Source organism: Drosophila kikkawai, chromosome 2L (genome assembly GCF_030179895.1).
Source record: "Drosophila kikkawai strain 14028-0561.14 chromosome 2L, DkikHiC1v2, whole genome shotgun sequence".
Lineage (NCBI taxonomy): Eukaryota > Metazoa > Arthropoda > Insecta > Diptera > Drosophilidae > Drosophila > Drosophila kikkawai.
Window position 1 is genome coordinate 12055869 of NC_091728.1, and position 16293 is coordinate 12072161.

At 41.4% G+C, this 16293-nt stretch overlaps 6 protein-coding genes across 7 annotated transcripts; 1 reads left to right on the forward strand and 5 right to left on the reverse strand.

Annotated features, from left to right (window-relative positions):
* Positions 1-613: 613 nt before the first annotated feature.
* Positions 614-1352, reverse strand: LOC108082719 (lymphocyte antigen 6B). Its single transcript, XM_017178226.3, has 3 exons — positions 1210-1352; positions 961-1146; positions 614-898 (listed from the first exon to the last, which is right to left on the reverse strand). Exons 1-3 carry the CDS (start codon positions 1265-1267, stop codon positions 684-686), a joined length of 459 nt encoding a protein of 152 aa, XP_017033715.1. The 5' UTR covers positions 1268-1352; the 3' UTR covers positions 614-683.
* A 4883-nt stretch (positions 1353-6235) lies between these two features.
* On the reverse strand, positions 6236-7105 carry Try29F (Trypsin 29F). Its single transcript, XM_017178409.2, has one exon. It carries the CDS (start codon positions 7040-7042, stop codon positions 6266-6268), a length of 777 nt encoding a protein of 258 aa, XP_017033898.1. The 5' UTR covers positions 7043-7105; the 3' UTR covers positions 6236-6265.
* Positions 7106-7192: 87 nt separating this feature from the next.
* On the reverse strand, positions 7193-8101 carry LOC108082843 (UPF0585 protein CG18661). Of its 2 annotated transcripts, none has more exons than XM_017178411.3 (2): positions 8036-8101; positions 7193-7934 (listed from the first exon to the last, which is right to left on the reverse strand). In XM_017178411.3, exons 1-2 carry the CDS (start codon positions 8038-8040, stop codon positions 7310-7312), a joined length of 630 nt encoding a protein of 209 aa, XP_017033900.1. In that variant the 5' UTR covers positions 8041-8101; the 3' UTR covers positions 7193-7309. The 2 variants fall into 2 exon arrangements, with proteins under 2 accessions (XP_017033900.1, XP_017033899.1); XM_017178410.3 differs by having other exon boundaries at positions 7193-7979; positions 8036-8096.
* Positions 8102-8531: 430 nt separating this feature from the next.
* Positions 8532-10330, forward strand: alien (COP9 signalosome complex subunit 2 alien). The gene is made up of 6 exons (XM_017178468.3): positions 8532-8686; positions 8755-8949; positions 9006-9131; positions 9193-9674; positions 9734-10066; positions 10122-10330. Exons 1-6 carry the CDS (start codon positions 8633-8635, stop codon positions 10264-10266), a joined length of 1335 nt encoding a protein of 444 aa, XP_017033957.1. The 5' UTR covers positions 8532-8632; the 3' UTR covers positions 10267-10330.
* Positions 10324-11610, reverse strand: LOC108082887 (protein rolling stone). Its single transcript, XM_017178469.3, has 4 exons — positions 11116-11610; positions 10852-10953; positions 10603-10789; positions 10324-10534 (listed from the first exon to the last, which is right to left on the reverse strand). Exons 1-4 carry the CDS (start codon positions 11435-11437, stop codon positions 10324-10326), a joined length of 822 nt encoding a protein of 273 aa, XP_017033958.1. The 5' UTR covers positions 11438-11610.
* An 836-nt stretch (positions 11611-12446) lies between these two features.
* On the reverse strand, positions 12447-13799 carry LOC108082712 (protein rolling stone). Its single transcript, XM_017178220.3, has 4 exons — positions 13371-13799; positions 13182-13283; positions 12927-13113; positions 12447-12866 (listed from the first exon to the last, which is right to left on the reverse strand). Exons 1-4 carry the CDS (start codon positions 13690-13692, stop codon positions 12647-12649), a joined length of 831 nt encoding a protein of 276 aa, XP_017033709.1. The 5' UTR covers positions 13693-13799; the 3' UTR covers positions 12447-12646.
* Positions 13800-16293: the final 2494 nt, after the last annotated feature.

Here is a 16293-nt window from a genome sequence, read left to right on the forward strand (position 1 = left end):
AAAGGGGAATTGTTTTGAAAGCTTCCAAGCTACTTGGCAACCGTTTAATCAACAAAATGCCCAACATTGAGTCATTCTAAGCAATTCAAGCGATAATTTAGTAAATCTTATTCACAATGACTACTTTCAATCAGGGATGGTATATTATCATATTAATATTATCATATTATATTTTTAAACATGTTTGTGAAGCTTACTTATATATAAATAAACAAATTCAATAAGCTGAAAATTAAAAAAATATGTCGTAAGTGCAATTCTTATCAAGCTATTAAGATTTATTATCATCTTCCAAGTTATTAATTTGACATTAATAACCATAAAAGCAACACAGGATTTCCTTAGTTTTTCTAAGGAATTAAAAAACTTGGACTTTATGGGCAATTGAATGATTATATTGAAACCATAAAAAAACGTACTTCCTTTAAAAAAAATACAAAATTTGATAGATAAAAGTTCGAGTAAACATTGCTATATACTCGAGGGTTAATGGTGAGCAATAGCAACGGTGTATTCTGTCAATGACTTCTTAAAATCTCTATTCAACCAAATATATTATACTCATTATACCAGACTTATCAAGAACGTTATACTTGAGTCAAACTCTTTGCACTTTTTAATTTAAGGTTTGGTAAATATTATTTTATTTAAATAATTACATCTGGAATTTGTGTTTTGGTAGCCTAACTGAGGATCTTAGCCAGGAGCAGGGCAACAGCAGATCCCAAGATGGTGTAGGTGCTGCCGCTGAAGGTTCCCGCTGGATTGCAGTAGTCGGTGTTGCAGGTGGAGCAGTGCCTGCTCCAGCTATTCTGGTTGGCTGTGTTGGTCAAATTCAGCGTGCAGATATTCGTGGCAGGGAATACGCAGCCCAGGAACTCGGAGTTGTGAGAATTGTCTAGCGGAATTAAGCGTAGATTAGATATAGTTCGCTGACTTATGGAACAAGTAAATACATACTCTGGGAATAGTAGTAGGTGGAATTGGCGCACAAGAAGCTCAAGCTGCCGTTCACAGTAGGCACATCGCTGTGAATCGTCGCCAGATACTCCCTATTGGCATTGGCCGTGGCATTGGTGCACGTTTGGGTCGAGGGGTTGCGACATCCTGCGACGGTGTTACAGCTGTAGCAGGTCAGCGCATCGGCTAAGGATATAATAAATATTCCATTAGTAAGGATTCCAGGAGAGTGTCACATTTCTCTCTCACCAAACTGAACACCCAGAAAGGCCACAAGGACCACACAGAAAGTCACTTTCTTCCACATTTCGATCGCGATTTATTATTTCAGTACAACTGTTCGACAAGCTGTCCAAAGGGAAACTGATTTAAGTGCACCCTATGGCTGCGCATTTATCGGCCTCTTTCCCATAATAAAAGCCGATTTTATGCCGGCGATATAGATAAGATTTCGTTATCAACACGACTCTTAGCCTGTTTGAGTCAGGGTAACGTATTCGGAATGTTGACTAAACATCAATAAAGGGGGTTTCTATTGATCGATGGAATGCACTATTTTCCAGTCCCTAAACAAATATGGGTTTCCAACGAAAAACTACTTAAATGAACAATGATTTATAGAGATTAATATAGGTGTAAGATAGCGCAGAAAATAAAAGTTACTTCGACGTCTAACAATCTGACGGCAATCAGAAATATAATTTCAGTAAGCATAATGCAAACACAATATAATAAAAGATGACGCTATGAACGAGTTCATCAAGTGCAAGATTTGCTCTATATTTCCTCGTATAAGATTTCATTCTTAACCCATATTCGAGCCTAAATTGATAAGACTGACCTACATTTGGTTATTTGGGGATTTTTATTATTGTTAACGATATTTAAATCCCTTAGAAAACATGTTTATAATGCCGGTGATTGCAAAAGATAAAGTTAAAGATAATTAAAATCGATATTTGTAGAACTTAGCTTGTAATAATCTAATCAAAATTATGAGACATGGTGCGTTTTCTAATAAATTAAATATACTTAAAAATGTATAGATTCCCACCAAAGTGGTACTAGTATGACATGTATTTGTTTTCCAAACACTTCTCTCAACTTAAATTAATACGAATATTTGAAGAACACGTAGCTAATCCTCCCTGATAAACCCGGGATAAGCTCCAGAGCAAAGTATTCCATTTTCTCTTTTGTTTTCAAGCCAAGTAAATTAGAAGAGGACTTGCCGTAGGTGAAATTGAAAATCATACATCACAATCGTGGCCATTGCCCAGGACATGTCACGAATAGCTAAGCAGTTGTGGCAACCAGAATCCTAAGCTGCTGTCAAGGATGCGTAGGGAATATTACAAATGGCAGCACAAATGACTAAGTGCAGTGGCAAGGAGCCAGTAAGAGGGGACCCTGGCACTCCAATCTGACATAAAAAAAGAACAGGGATCGCCTGCGGTCGAGATTTAACAAAAAAATACGTGTATCCGTGTGTCCAAACAGGTAAACAACGGAATTACAATATGCTTTCTTAAAAATTAAAAGGAGCAAAAAAAAAATATAGTGAAAAACAAGGAGCAGCGAGCTTTTCTGACAGGACAATAAGCAAGGATAAGCATCAAAATGATGATGATGATGGCGGTGGGGGAAGTGGCTCAGGGGGCTGGCAAGACAAATACAAACACAAGCATAGATACAGATATGCGACAGGCGACAACGATAGCAAAAGTCGACGAGTCTGACAGTTACATTTTAGTCCTGTTGCGGCTCCTGTTTGTCTACTTTTTCCGCTTTTTGTTCCGCTCCTTGCTGGCCCCGGCCACATTTCCGCTTGCACATTGCACTCGTATTCCGGTCACGTATCCTTTTTAATCCTGACAAGAATATTATTTCCATAAAAAACCCACACACTCGCAGCGACAGCGAGCTAAGGCAGCATCCTGGCAGATCAAGCATACGCCGCGTAGGCCATCAGACTCAGCCATAGGCAAGTCGCAGCGGCCCAGAAGCAGATGTACTTAATTTTTCTATTATATATTTGTAGCCTAGCCTGGAAGTGGAGAATATTTAGCAACTTGAACCCATTTCACATATTTTTTATTTAAATTCCCCTATCATTTTTGAATATTTTTAATAGATCACAGTTTAACTTAAATGTACATACCTGGTAAGGTAGAAAGGAAGCAAGGACCCCCTCATTAGCATGCCTTCTGTCATTGCATAAACAAGTTTTCAATGGATTTTTTATGCTACCGACAATATTTGTCGTTCCCATAACAAATTACAAAAGCTGCAGAATAATTTATTGCAATCGAATGTTATTGGGCCAGCTGGACTTACACACAAGTCCGCCTTCGGACCAGCTAGGAGAACAACAATGCAGACTTCAATACAAACAAATCGACAAACTCTAATAATAAGACAGTCCCCATGGCAGGCCAAGAGATAAAATTAGAGAGCGAAGAGGGGCTCCTACACAGGACCCCACTCATTGCATTGTCTGCAGCAGCTGCAAAAACTTTCAACAACAATGAAAGGAAACAAACAAATTTTACATTTTCTATGTCTCGGTGGCTCCCATGAACAACAAACAGTGGAAAAAAAAGGGAAAACAAGAGAGGGGAAATGGGAAAACCAAGCCAGAAAAACAATAACAAAAGCGGCTCAAGTACTGCCACAAGTCGTTAGTGGAGGTCGAATCTCCTGAAAAAGGCTCAAGAACTTTAAAGGATAAACTCAGAGATGTCAATCGGACCTTGAAAAATAAGGTACTTACATATATATAATTTGTTAGATTTAATTACATTATACTTCTTTTTATATAACAAATTTATAAATAATTTGTATACTCTATATTTAATTATTTTTTATAATAGCGATTATTAAAATTTGTGAATTTTTCCAATAAAACACACGAATTAAGTATATTATATAGTGAAGTTCCTTTAGAAAACAAGAACTTGCTGCGAAACAACTCAACCTGCAAAATTGTGAACAGCTGAAATATAAAACGCAAAGTTCGGATGAAATCGAAATTCGCCAGAAATGGCGATAACCACAATTTTTTATTATTACAGATGATTAATACAAGCCATAAATTCTGAAGTGGACGTGCAACTGCGCCATTATATACTTGATGTAGGCGTTTGTGGGATAAGTGTTTACAACATCCTCAATATTAGAGGCAACTGATAAACAGGATTTAAAAGAATTTAAAGAAAAATGTGTAAAAATATTTCAAAGCCATCTGTCGAACACTTTTTTTAAAAACTTAATCAAATCATCATGTAACACGAAAGAGAGATAACTTTGGCCAGCCAAAGCTTGTATACCCTTGCAGGTAACAATTAAAATACAACATAGCTAAGCCAAAAAAGCATTAATTTCAATTCGGAAAGCAGTTTTGTGTTAGTTTTTATTACTTTAAAAAAACTGCATACCAAATTTAAAATTTTAAGAAATCAAAATTTTTGGACATTTTTGCTAATTTTAATGATGTAACCCCTTATCAAATTTCGCAAAAATGGCCAAAAAATCGATTTCTTCCGGACATGTCTAGAAAGATTCGCATGTTTATGCTGATCTAGAATATATATGGTTTATGGGGTCGGAAATGATTCCTTGACTTAGAAAAATATTATTTTGTATTATAAAATCTGATTTTTTATATTAAAAAACTTCTTGATTTATTTTATACATTTTTAAATTTAAAATTATCATAACTCGGCCAAAAGAGCATTAATTTTAAATCGGAAAACTGTTCTGTGCAAGATTTTCTACAGTTAATAAATCTGCATACTTCATTTAAAAATTTTGAAAATTCAATTTTTTATCAAAATCAAAAATTTTAATGATGTAACCCCTTATAAAATTTTGCAAAAATGGACAAAAATCGATTTCTTCCTGGCATATCTAGAATGATTCCCCTGTTGATGCTGATCAAGAATATATATGGTTTATAGGGTCGGAAACGACTCCTTCACTGCGTTGCAAACATCTGACTGAAATTATAATACCCTGCAAGGGTATAAAAATATAAATAAGTGCAAGCAAGGAAGCAGGGAACAGTTTCTTAATAAAATAGTTATTTGGTAACTAAGCTGTATATTGGAGTTATTTATTTATATATTAATAATTTACTAATAGAGTCGAATCAAAATTCAATGTAACAATGATGATGACGTATGAATACATTTACTTAAGGCGTCATCTTTCCTGGTTTTCAAACGCCTAACTAGAATTATATTACCCATTCCAAGGGTATATAAAAAAACAGCAGCTAACTACTCCTGAAAGTATGCTCTACCCAAAGCCACTTGAGTTCATTCGAATGTGGAAAACGCCAACACACAGAATGTTTGCCTTGTAACCCATCTCGACATAACCGTTCAATTTGCAGTTCATGTCTTGAGTTCTTTTTTCGTGTTTGGCTCCTTGCTGTTAACCAGTTCACGTGCAAAATTGCAATGACCCAAAGGACACGACGGTGTTCGCACACCGACACACCTGCCGGACCATTTGCACCCCGCCTCGATCCCCTCCAGCACCTGTGGTCGCCGTGCTAACCGCCTTGACAACCGTAGATGGTGAAAGGTAACCTAAAACGTCAACAGGAAAAGCCGGCAGAAACACAAGCAAGAATAGGAACACTCGCAGCAATTTGCAGCATTTAATCAACAATTAGTGCGTCCTGGAAAGTGTCTGCGAAGACCAAAACGAAAGACTCCAGGCAAAAAGCGTCACAGCAATCAAGGATGAAAACCATCGGGCAACTGGGTGGCACTTGAAATGGAAACTTATGGCAGTCTACCCCCAATCAATTCACTTTACCTATGACAACTTTGCTTCTCCTGTTCGTGTTCCTGTGAACTTTTATTTGCCTTTGGGCCAATCATTAAGTAAATTTGCTATTCGTCTCTGTCTGCAGTTATGGATATGATGTGGTCAGTCCTGCTTCTGCTCTCTGTAGACTGTGTCAATATTTGGCCTTAAGGTTTTTCTGGGTCAATTGCTTCCGTTGGATATGATGCTGAATGGACCGACAGAGGAGCAGCTGCCTCCCAGGCAAGACCCACAAGTTCTTTGATTAAATTGGTCTCAAAAGTCATAAAATTTGGCTATTTAAAGCAGGCTTTTAAATACAGATGAAATATAAGGCCAAATATCACCTCTAACTTGTAATATTTTTGGAATTATTGCTACCTTGGGCATATATGTATACCTATGGGTTCTAATGGTTACTGAGGCTGAATCGAAATTGAAATACAATAAACCAAGCTTAAAGTTGAAAATAGAGTTTATTATTTATTTAAATACCACTTGTTGAACTAATCCAGTTGCGCACCGAAGCCACTCGGGAGTAGACGCCCGGATAGCTGGGCCTGGCGCATCCGTAGCCCCAGGAGACGACTCCCCAAAGAATGCCGTCGGCAGCCAGAGGACCTCCAGAGTCACCTTGGCAGGCGTCCTTGCCGCCCTCGGGCAATCCGGCACAGATCATGCGATCCGTGATACTGCCAAAGCTTCCGTAGGCCTCCGTGCACTGACTCTGGCTTACTTTCGGCACGGTTACGGCTCGGAGGACAGCCGTGGACTCCTGGGCGCTTTGCGTGTTTCCCCAACCGGAAACGAGTACAGGAGTGCCATCTGCAATGTCCGCATCCTGGTCGGGCAGTCCCACAAAGGCCTGTGTCACATTCTGCGCATTGTAATCCTCCAGTTCAAGGAGCGAGAAGTCAAAATCTATGGTGTAGGCATCGAACTTGGGGTGCCGATGGACTCGCTTGATCCCCACCAGCACTCCGCCGTCGGCAGTGCGCGAAGAGCCGATTCGGACCTTGGACAGCAGTATGGCGGACCCTTCAGTGCAGTGGGCGGCGGTGAGAACCCAACCCTGGGCGATCAGAGAACCGCCACAGAAGTGATAGCTCCGCTGCAGGGAAACCTGGTAGGGAATGGCCTTTATATTGGTCTCCTGGCCACCCACAATGCGGCCATCCAGGCGTGGTCGCCTCACGGTGGCCGCCAGGCTCAGGTTCGCCAGGAGGATCCCGATGAGAAGCAGCTGAAGAATGGTCCGTTCCATGTCCGAGTCTTCGATGATAGATCGCTTGTGCTGAAGGGGCCACCCGATACACCCTTATATAGCGCCCGGCAATCAATCAGACCGACTATCAACCGCGATTTCAGGGTCAATCCCTGCACACTCGCCTCACCTCGCACTGTCCACTTGGCCTAGTTTGATGAGCTGGCCCCCAATAAACTTTATTGTCGCGAAATAAACGACGTTAACTACTCCATTGGCGTTATCTAAGAGGGTAATCGATCAATTGCCTTAATCTAGTGCACTATTTTACAGCTTAAGCCAGGTCAGAAACTTGTTGTTGGAGGGCATCTCCACCAGCTTCTCCAGCTCCAGACCGTTTTCCAGAGCCACCGCCTTAAGATCCTTGATGTCGCGAACGCCCCAGGAGGCGTCTCTGCTCCGTAGGCTCCTGTCGAAGTCAACGTTGCTCTGCGGCACGAGGACGCCGTCCTGGGCGTAGGGTCCATAGGTGAACATCCTGCCACCCTTCTTTAGTAGCTGCCCGGCAGCCCTAAAGAGTCCCAGCGAACAGGACCAAGGACTGATGTGCATCATGTTGGAGTTAAACATGTAATCGAAGCTGCCTGGTGTCGGGGGCACTTCCCAGTCTCTGGGGTCCTGAGTAATGTCCACACAAAAGGGTGCTCTTATGTTGCCGGTGGGGCAATCCTTTGCGTAGGCGGCAATGGAGTCCAACTGCTGCCTCTCGTACTCCGTCGGCTGGAAGGTGATGTTGGGCAGCAGCGGTGCCAAGAATCCCGCATGTTGTCCCGATCCGGAGGCAATCTCCAGCAACTGCAAGTTCTTTGATTCCCGGTCAACTTGCGCCAGAAGAGCCTCGGAAATCGGCTGGGAATTGCGGTCCGCGGAAGGATGTGTTCTCTTGGCGAAACTGGAACGAGGAAAGATGTGCAGGAGTCGCTTTGTCAGGTGGTGTCTGTGAGCCATTAAGTTGAGTATTTTGAGGATTAAACGAATATGCCAGTTGTTTACCTCATTTTGTTGTTAGGATATCCAAGGAAGTGTTGCCAACTTAGCTTATTAATAGCTGAAAAGCAAGGGCTTAAATTCTAGATTTTTGAAAATATCTTTTTCAAATTTTGGTATAACTTTTCTTACTAAATTAAATAACTTTTATAATAATTTAACAGTTAATTTTTTTAAATCTATATTTTTTCAAGAAATTATGTCAGCACTGATGCGATGTTCCTGGCTCAGACTGGCAACACTGGCTGATGCATTGTGTTTTAAATAATTAGTATTTAAAGGTTTCCCGACGCTTTACTACGAAAATATGATAATTGGATATTAAACACTACCGCAAACACAGATTTTTAAAGTAGTGAATTAAGTATGGAACTTAAAAACATGAATCGCACTATTTTATTTGCGAAGTCTGGCAGCGTTGTAGTTTGTTTTAGTGAGACCAAACGAGGGAATCCAAGAATCTTCTGAATTTTTGGCCGGCTATTGACTTTCAAACTAAACAACCAAACGGTCGCACTTTTCCCTGCTTTGTTTTTTGCAAAAACAAAATTATATTAATTTTATTTGATTGTCGGGCATATTTAACTGATCCGAAACTTCAAAATGTCGGACAATGATGACGATTTCATGTGCGACGACGACGAGGATTATGGACTGGTAGGAAAAGCGTGGGGAAACCCCCAATGGATGCCGGCTTCTGGTGTCTCAAATTGTTGCATTTATAGGAGTACTCAGAGGACAGCAATTCGGAGCCGGACGTGGACCTGGAGAACCAGTACTACAATAGCAAGGCCCTGAAGGAGGAGGAACCCAAGGCTGCCTTGGCCAGTTTCCAGAAGGTGCTCGACCTGGAGAACGGCGAGAAGGGAGAATGGGGCTTCAAGGCGCTGAAACAAATGATTAAAATCAACTTTAGGCTGGTAAGATAGTGCAAACAAAGTCCTCAACGAGTATGTATAACATAATCTCTACAAAGTGCAACTACGATGAGATGATGGTGCGTTATAAGCAGCTACTGACTTATATTAAAAGCGCTGTGACCAGAAACCACTCGGAAAAGAGCATCAATTCGATCCTGGACTATATATCCACCTCAAAGAATGTAAGTACTAAGAATCAACCAACCAGAAGGCAGCTTACTAACTGAATAACTTGAATTCCAGATGGCCCTGCTTCAGAACTTCTACGAGACCACGCTGGACGCCCTGCGCGATGCCAAAAACGACCGGCTTTGGTTCAAGACCAACACCAAGCTGGGCAAGCTCTACTTTGACCGCAGCGACTTTACCAAGCTGCAGAAGATACTCAAACAGCTGCACCAGAGCTGCCAGACGGACGATGGCGAGGACGACCTGAAGAAGGGCACCCAGCTGCTGGAGATCTATGCCCTTGAAATCCAGATGTACACGGTGCAGAAGAACAACAAGAAGCTCAAGGCTCTCTACGAGCAGTCCCTCCACATCAAGTCGGCCATTCCGCATCCCCTGATCATGGGCGTGATCCGTGAGTGTGGCGGAAAAATGCATCTCCGCGAGGGCGAGTTCGAGAAGGCGCACACCGACTTCTTTGAGGCGTTCAAGAACTACGATGAGAGCGGGTCCCCCCGGAGAACCACCTGCTTGAAGTACTTGGTTTTGGCCAACATGTGAGTTGAAAATTAACTTGAATAGTTTGTGAGATTAAGTAATCGCATTTCATTTTAAGGCTGATGAAATCCGGCATCAATCCGTTCGACTCCCAGGAGGCCAAGCCGTACAAGAACGACCCCGAGATCCTGGCCATGACCAATCTCGTCAACTCCTATCAAAACAACGACATCAATGAGTTCGAGACCATCCTGCGTCAGCACCGCAGCAACATAATGGCCGATCAGTTCATTCGGGAGCACATCGAGGACCTCTTGCGCAACATTCGCACTCAGGTGCTCATTAAACTGATAAGGCCATACAAGAACATCGCTATACCCTTCATTGCCAATGCGCTGAACATCGAGCCAGCGGAGGTCGAGAGTCTGCTGGTCTCCTGCATCCTGGATGAGTAAGAAAACATTTGAACACGCTGAGTATTCAACTAATATTTATTTCATTTGCAGCACTATCAAGGGACGCATCGACCAGGTGAACCAAGTGCTCCAGCTAGACAAGATCAACAGCAGCGCCTCGCGCTACAATGCCCTGGAGAAGTGGTCCAACCAAATCCAATCGCTACAGTTCGCGGTGGTCCAGAAAATGGCCTAACTATAGCTATGCTGTATACTAAAACTTTAAAGCCGATTAAAAATTATACAACTTTAATCAAACAGCTAGAGATGATTCGTTGTGGGCAGCTCCGGTGGAAAGTGTTTGACCTTTTCCGCAACATTTATACATCGAGATACGCAATCGGTAGATGCCAAAGGCCAACAGGGAAAAGCAGCAGATCAGAGCCAGGCTGGCGCAGACAATACCAATAGCGAGCCCAGGACGTGCCCAGTCCAGGGCGTAGTAAATGAATCGATTGCCGTCCCTGTTGGAGTAATAATATAGTAAGTCCTGTAGAACAGTTTGAAATCATTTGAATTAGCCACCGCTTACATGTCAGTGCCGCCAGCCCAATAGTAGATCAAAGAGTGCACCAAGAAGATAAGCACAACAGAAAGGGGATAGATACCGTGCAGGAGGCGGGCGGGATAGGCCACTATAAAGCAGTCGAAGACCATGCATATCGAGTTGAAGGCATGGCACCACAGGTTGTACAGTTCACCTGCAATTTCTGGCTGGGCTAAGGGTAGATTTGTCATGTACTTAGTGGGTTCAAGAGCACAACCAAAGGCCTCCACTTACTAGATGATAGAGCGGCCCAAAAGACCAGGGTAATCAGCATTGACAAAACAGATGTTGTATAGTGGGAGATCCAGTAAATCTTTAGGGATCGACTGCCAGGTTCTAAAAGTATCAGAGTTCTCATATTAGTTAACGATATAGCAACAAATTCTATAATAAGTTTTAAATTATATTATTATTGCAACAGTTTATCTGTCTCGTTTCCTAATTCTTAAATACTTCCCTGCCGTAAGTAATGGACTTTATACAGCAATTTTTACTCACCAAAATAGGCGGGGTTCATGTAGTAAATAGTTGCGATTACAGCCCCAAACGTACAGGTAAATAAGCACAGTGTAAATCCCCAGTCGGTAAGGAAAATGAACCAACGGCCGCCGTTAAAGTCCTGCATCATGCTCCCGATAACTCCAGCGGCAAAGAAAGCGGCCAGAAACCATCGGTACAAAACCCATATTAAATTACGGTCTCCTTTCTGCCATTGCGAGCGACAGAAAACTCCTGGATCCTCATGATAGAGCGAGAATTTTGAACGCTGGAACTCCTCCTTCAAGGGTTGACAGCAGGATTCCTGGCTCTTATCAGCCATGTCAACTAAATGTTTCCCTGGATTCGCTGGGATTGGAGGTCCTTTGAAAGCAAGTTACTACTTCGCCGGTAGAATGCAGACTGACAGCGGTTCCCCAGGTGTTCAATACTCTTAATAGGGGGTAAATTTTCCCGCACATTGTTTCGGCTTGAATGGTGCGATATCACGATCCTTATCATCCCAGTGAGCACCATTTATGTCTGATTCGGCAGCGGAGCACGCCCCCGATAAGACCCCCTACGTGGACAAGGTGGGTCGGAGCGGTCAACGAAATCGAACTTCGAGACGAGGACCATTAATCTCCTTTCTGGCGCAGCCGCGTTAGCAGTTATTGGAATTTAGAAGCACATTTTTCGGGGTTTCCATATGTACATACATATATGCATATGCCGTAAACTAGTAAATAACTTCTGATAATCCTCAAGTATCGTATGATTTTGCTCTAGTGACATAGCAATTACTAATTGCTTTACCTGCAATGATTTCAATCTCACTGTTCTACCACTAAAAAAACAGCTAAGGCTGTCTGTCTAATAATATTTATAAACTTAAATCGAAGCATGTTTTTTTTCAACAAATCAGAATGTGACTGTCATAAGTAAGTAGTAGTAAGTAAAATTTCCAAGATAGGGATAATTAGCTTAATACTAACACTTGTATAGCCACTATCAACCTGTCTGAATTGTGTACGGATATGAAATATTACAAAGGACTTGTTATTGCCATTGATACCGGCCGAATGACCAATATGTAGGCGATAAGTTTATGTACAAGCATAGGCCCAATGCTGATGTCGGTACATATACACCTTAGTTGATTGACATGAAACCAACTCACAAGTTAGCTACTATCTCACGAATTCAATACCAGACAGAATCATTCATAAAAAACATTTCATAAGTATTTTTCTTGTTTTATATAATTTGAATATTTGAATATAATTTGAATAATTTGCAAAACTAATATCTTAATTGACTTTTAGATTTATTAAAAAAAAAAAACATTATGGTTTTTGGTTTATTGGAGTAATTTATTTTTTTAATAAATATTTTTGATCAGGTTTAAAATAAAGGCCATTACCTTCTCTAGCAGAGATTGTAAAAGCTAGGATAATTAATGCACTGCCGGCAGGACTATCTTTAGAATTCCACGAGGAAATCAAATACCCATCCTATTGCTTTGGTAAAACTCCCATTGAAGCTAGAATTTTTAAGCAATTTGCCTTGGCTCTATGGGAGGTGGAGCTGTCGTTGCTGGAATTTCCTCAGGTTTTTTGCTGCAGCATTCGTGCATCGAGATGCGCAATCTGTAGAAACCAAATACCAGCACGCAGAAGCAACTGACCAGCACCACACATCCACAAACAGTTCCAATGGCCAGGCCCGGCCGCTCCCAGTCCAAGATGAAGTAGATGAATCGATTACCCATTCTGTGGATTTTTCAGAATGCTGGTAATAAACTCTTTGACTTATTTTAGCTCTTTACTTACGGATCAACTCCACCGGACCAAAAGTATATCAAGGAGAACACGCCATAGGTGATGCCAGCAATAAATGGATACACAAAGTGCATGATCCGGGTTGGAAAGGCCACCATGAAGCAGTCAAAGATCATGCAAATCGAGTTAAAGGCATGAGCCCACAAGTTGTAAAGCTCAGCCCCCATTTCAGGCATTGCTATCAAGATGTTTGTTTATTATTTATAATTAAACTGTTGTTCTGGCTGGCTAACAACTTCAACTTACACGGATAGAGGGCAGCCCAGAAAACCAAGGTAATCAACATGGCAAGCACCACAGTAGTATAGTGGGATATCCAGTAAATCTTTAAGGCCCGGCTTCCAGGAGCTGGAAAATAGTATAATCCATCGGAAGTCATATTATATTTCCATTATTACTTTATAAACGAACGAATGCCGCCAAACCATTACTCACCGAAATAGGAGGGTCTGATGAAGTAAATCGTGGCCACCACAGCGCCATAGGTGCAGCAGTAGAAGCACAGCGAGAAGCCCCAATCAGTCAGATATATGAACCAGCGCCCACCGTTAAAGGAGTCCACCATGCTGCCAATGACTCCGCCAGCGAAGAACGCCGCAAGGATCCAACGGTACAGGAGCCAGATCAGGTTGCGGTCCCCCTTCTGCCACTGCGAGCGGCAGAAGGCACCAGGATCATCGTGATGCAGCGAGAACTTGGAGCGCTGGAACTCCTCCTTCAGTGGTAGGCAGCAGGGCTCCTGACTCTTGTCGCGCATACTGGAGGCTGGGTGGACGCGTCGTCGGTTTCGCTGGACTAAGAGGGCCAAAAGAGTCCAGAGCAGGTGACTGCCTTGCCGGTAGATCGCAGACTGGCGGAACAATGTGTCGCAGGTGTCGAATACTCTGAGTCGAGGGCCATTTTTTCCGCAAATCGTTTCGGCCAGAATCGGGGTAATCGTGGAGTGTGATAGGAGCCGCTCCGGCTATCTGGGTCTTTATCACCCGAACGAGCGCCGTTAATGTCTAATTCGTACGCCTCCGATAAGGCCAGGAGCTCGGACGCGGATGTGGACAAGCTCGGCCAGATGCGTAAACCAAATTGAACCCTTACACCGACCTATGGCTGGGAATTTTCCCAACTCATTAATATCCCAATTGGGCGGAGCAGCTCCACCAATCGATGACTGTGAATTTTTAAACATTTTTGGGAATTTTCGCATATGCAAGTTCGGTCATAAACCTATTGATAAACCCTCGTGTTCCTGAAGTGTCGGCGGTTTTTCCTCTGTGACAAACCAAGTGCTGTCAGACTTGTTCCCACCAGACCCAGACGCGATAAGAGTTCGCCAAAAAAAAAAAAAAAAAGAAGTACCCAATCGGCCATATAGTGAAGCCCTTTGAATACTCTAGCTTATTGGTTTCTGAAACATTATCTTAGATTAAAAAAAAGTTTTTTTCTTGAATCGAAAGTTGATACTATGTTTATGAAATTAGTATAGAGAAAATAAATAATAGAAAAATGTAGGAATGTCGTGATAGTATACCGAGTGTGTTAACCAGTGTAATGAATTATAGATTACCTGAGAATATTGACAAAGGGAGCAAAAATGTTTAAGAACTTTCATAGAGCTTTTGGAAAATACAGGGTGTTTCTTAAATTTAATATATTAAAGTCAAACCAGTTTACTTATCGGTTTTAATTTCTTTGAGCTCTCTTTATTCTGAAGGTATGTAGGCTCTCATAATTTCCATTGTTTACTCGATGCAGATTGAATTTCAGGGAAAGTTACTCGGCTTCCAATTGAGCTACTTATGATTGAAAAATTTCCACTTATTTATAAACAACTAATCTCTGGTTTCCATTTCATGTAATCAGACTACACTTTGGAATATTCCTTCCAAATCACAGCAATCGGTCGGTCAATTTAACTTCTCGTTTCCCACACAAGAAGAAATCATGCAAAGTGTCAACTTGAAATGTTTTTCTTGAAATCGGTACTCAATTATAATTTATTTATGCAATAAAGAACCAATTTCAATTTGGCTTCTCGGCTATCTTTACAACAAGTGCCGACAACACTTTCGATCTGTGATTCCCGTCCGTCCAATGGCAAGGTCAGATATTGGGGTAACGAACCCGTAACCCTTCCGATGAGTTATGACCGGGTTGCGAGCGAGGGGCTCCGTATTCGATGTCGGGAATGATATGCAAATTAGCCGGAATGTCGATATGTAATCGATGCTGGGCGTTTAATAAACGCTTCAATTTCAATTTCAATTGCGCAAATATTCCAGCGAGACAGCGAGAGATGTATGCTCTTTGCCTATCCGAAAGGGGTATCAGATAAATACGCTGGATTTATTCCCCTGACGATATTTGGTATATAGCTACTCGAGTATATAAGTTCTATGAATAACCAGTTTAATAATTGTTGCTTTAAAAGCTTCTGAGTAATGAAATAAGTCTGGAAATAACGCTTATCAAATTTTCATTAATTCAAACATTTTATTTCGTTGAAACAGAATATAATTAAAAAAGCAAAACTAATTCAAAATATTTCTTAGGAAGGGCTCAGCGATAACATATGGTACTCCAAAATACTATTATCGCGTCAACGCAACGCCCTTTTACCATAGCATTTTCCATGAAATCCACTTGCTTGGCAATAAAAAAAAAAACAAATAAAAATTGTTTTGACAATTTGAAAAAATTCAAGAGAATAGGATTTTCCAAAAAATGTACTTGCATTAAAATCAAAAAATTAAAAATTTGAATAAAACCCTTTAACAAATGATTCGAAATCTATTTTACTTGTTGTTTTGAGATATAATTCCTTAAACATTTTAGTATTTATATTAAACTTTTATTGTTATTCTAAAACGTAACATTTTGCATTCTACATTTGAATACAAAATAAAGACTTTTTATAAATCTCAGTGAAACTGAACTTTAGTCAATAATAATTTTTATCTGATGCGATATTTAATCAAAACCCAATTACCGATTCTTAAACTGTGTGTAAAAGCTTTCTCTGGGGATTAGATAAGGCGGAACTTGAACCCCGTTTGCTTATCGCCAGACGGGTATGTTTGCGCCATTAGTGGACAATATAGGTCAGCGGGAATTTCGATCGTCAAGTGCTGCCAGGCAATTGGGACTCTCGCATTTTTTGGGTGGTACTGGTTAATGGCGATCTTAATTGGGCGACCTCTATGGCTTCAAGTTCAGTGCTGGTCAATCGTGACAAATGTGTGTGCGTCGCGGCGATCCCCAGCTGTCAATAGTGATCACTGATACAATATTATCTTGGGTAAAACGGTTCCCACCAGCGAGAGGGCGGCTTTTGCCATCCGACACTCTTTTGGCGGGCGGCTGC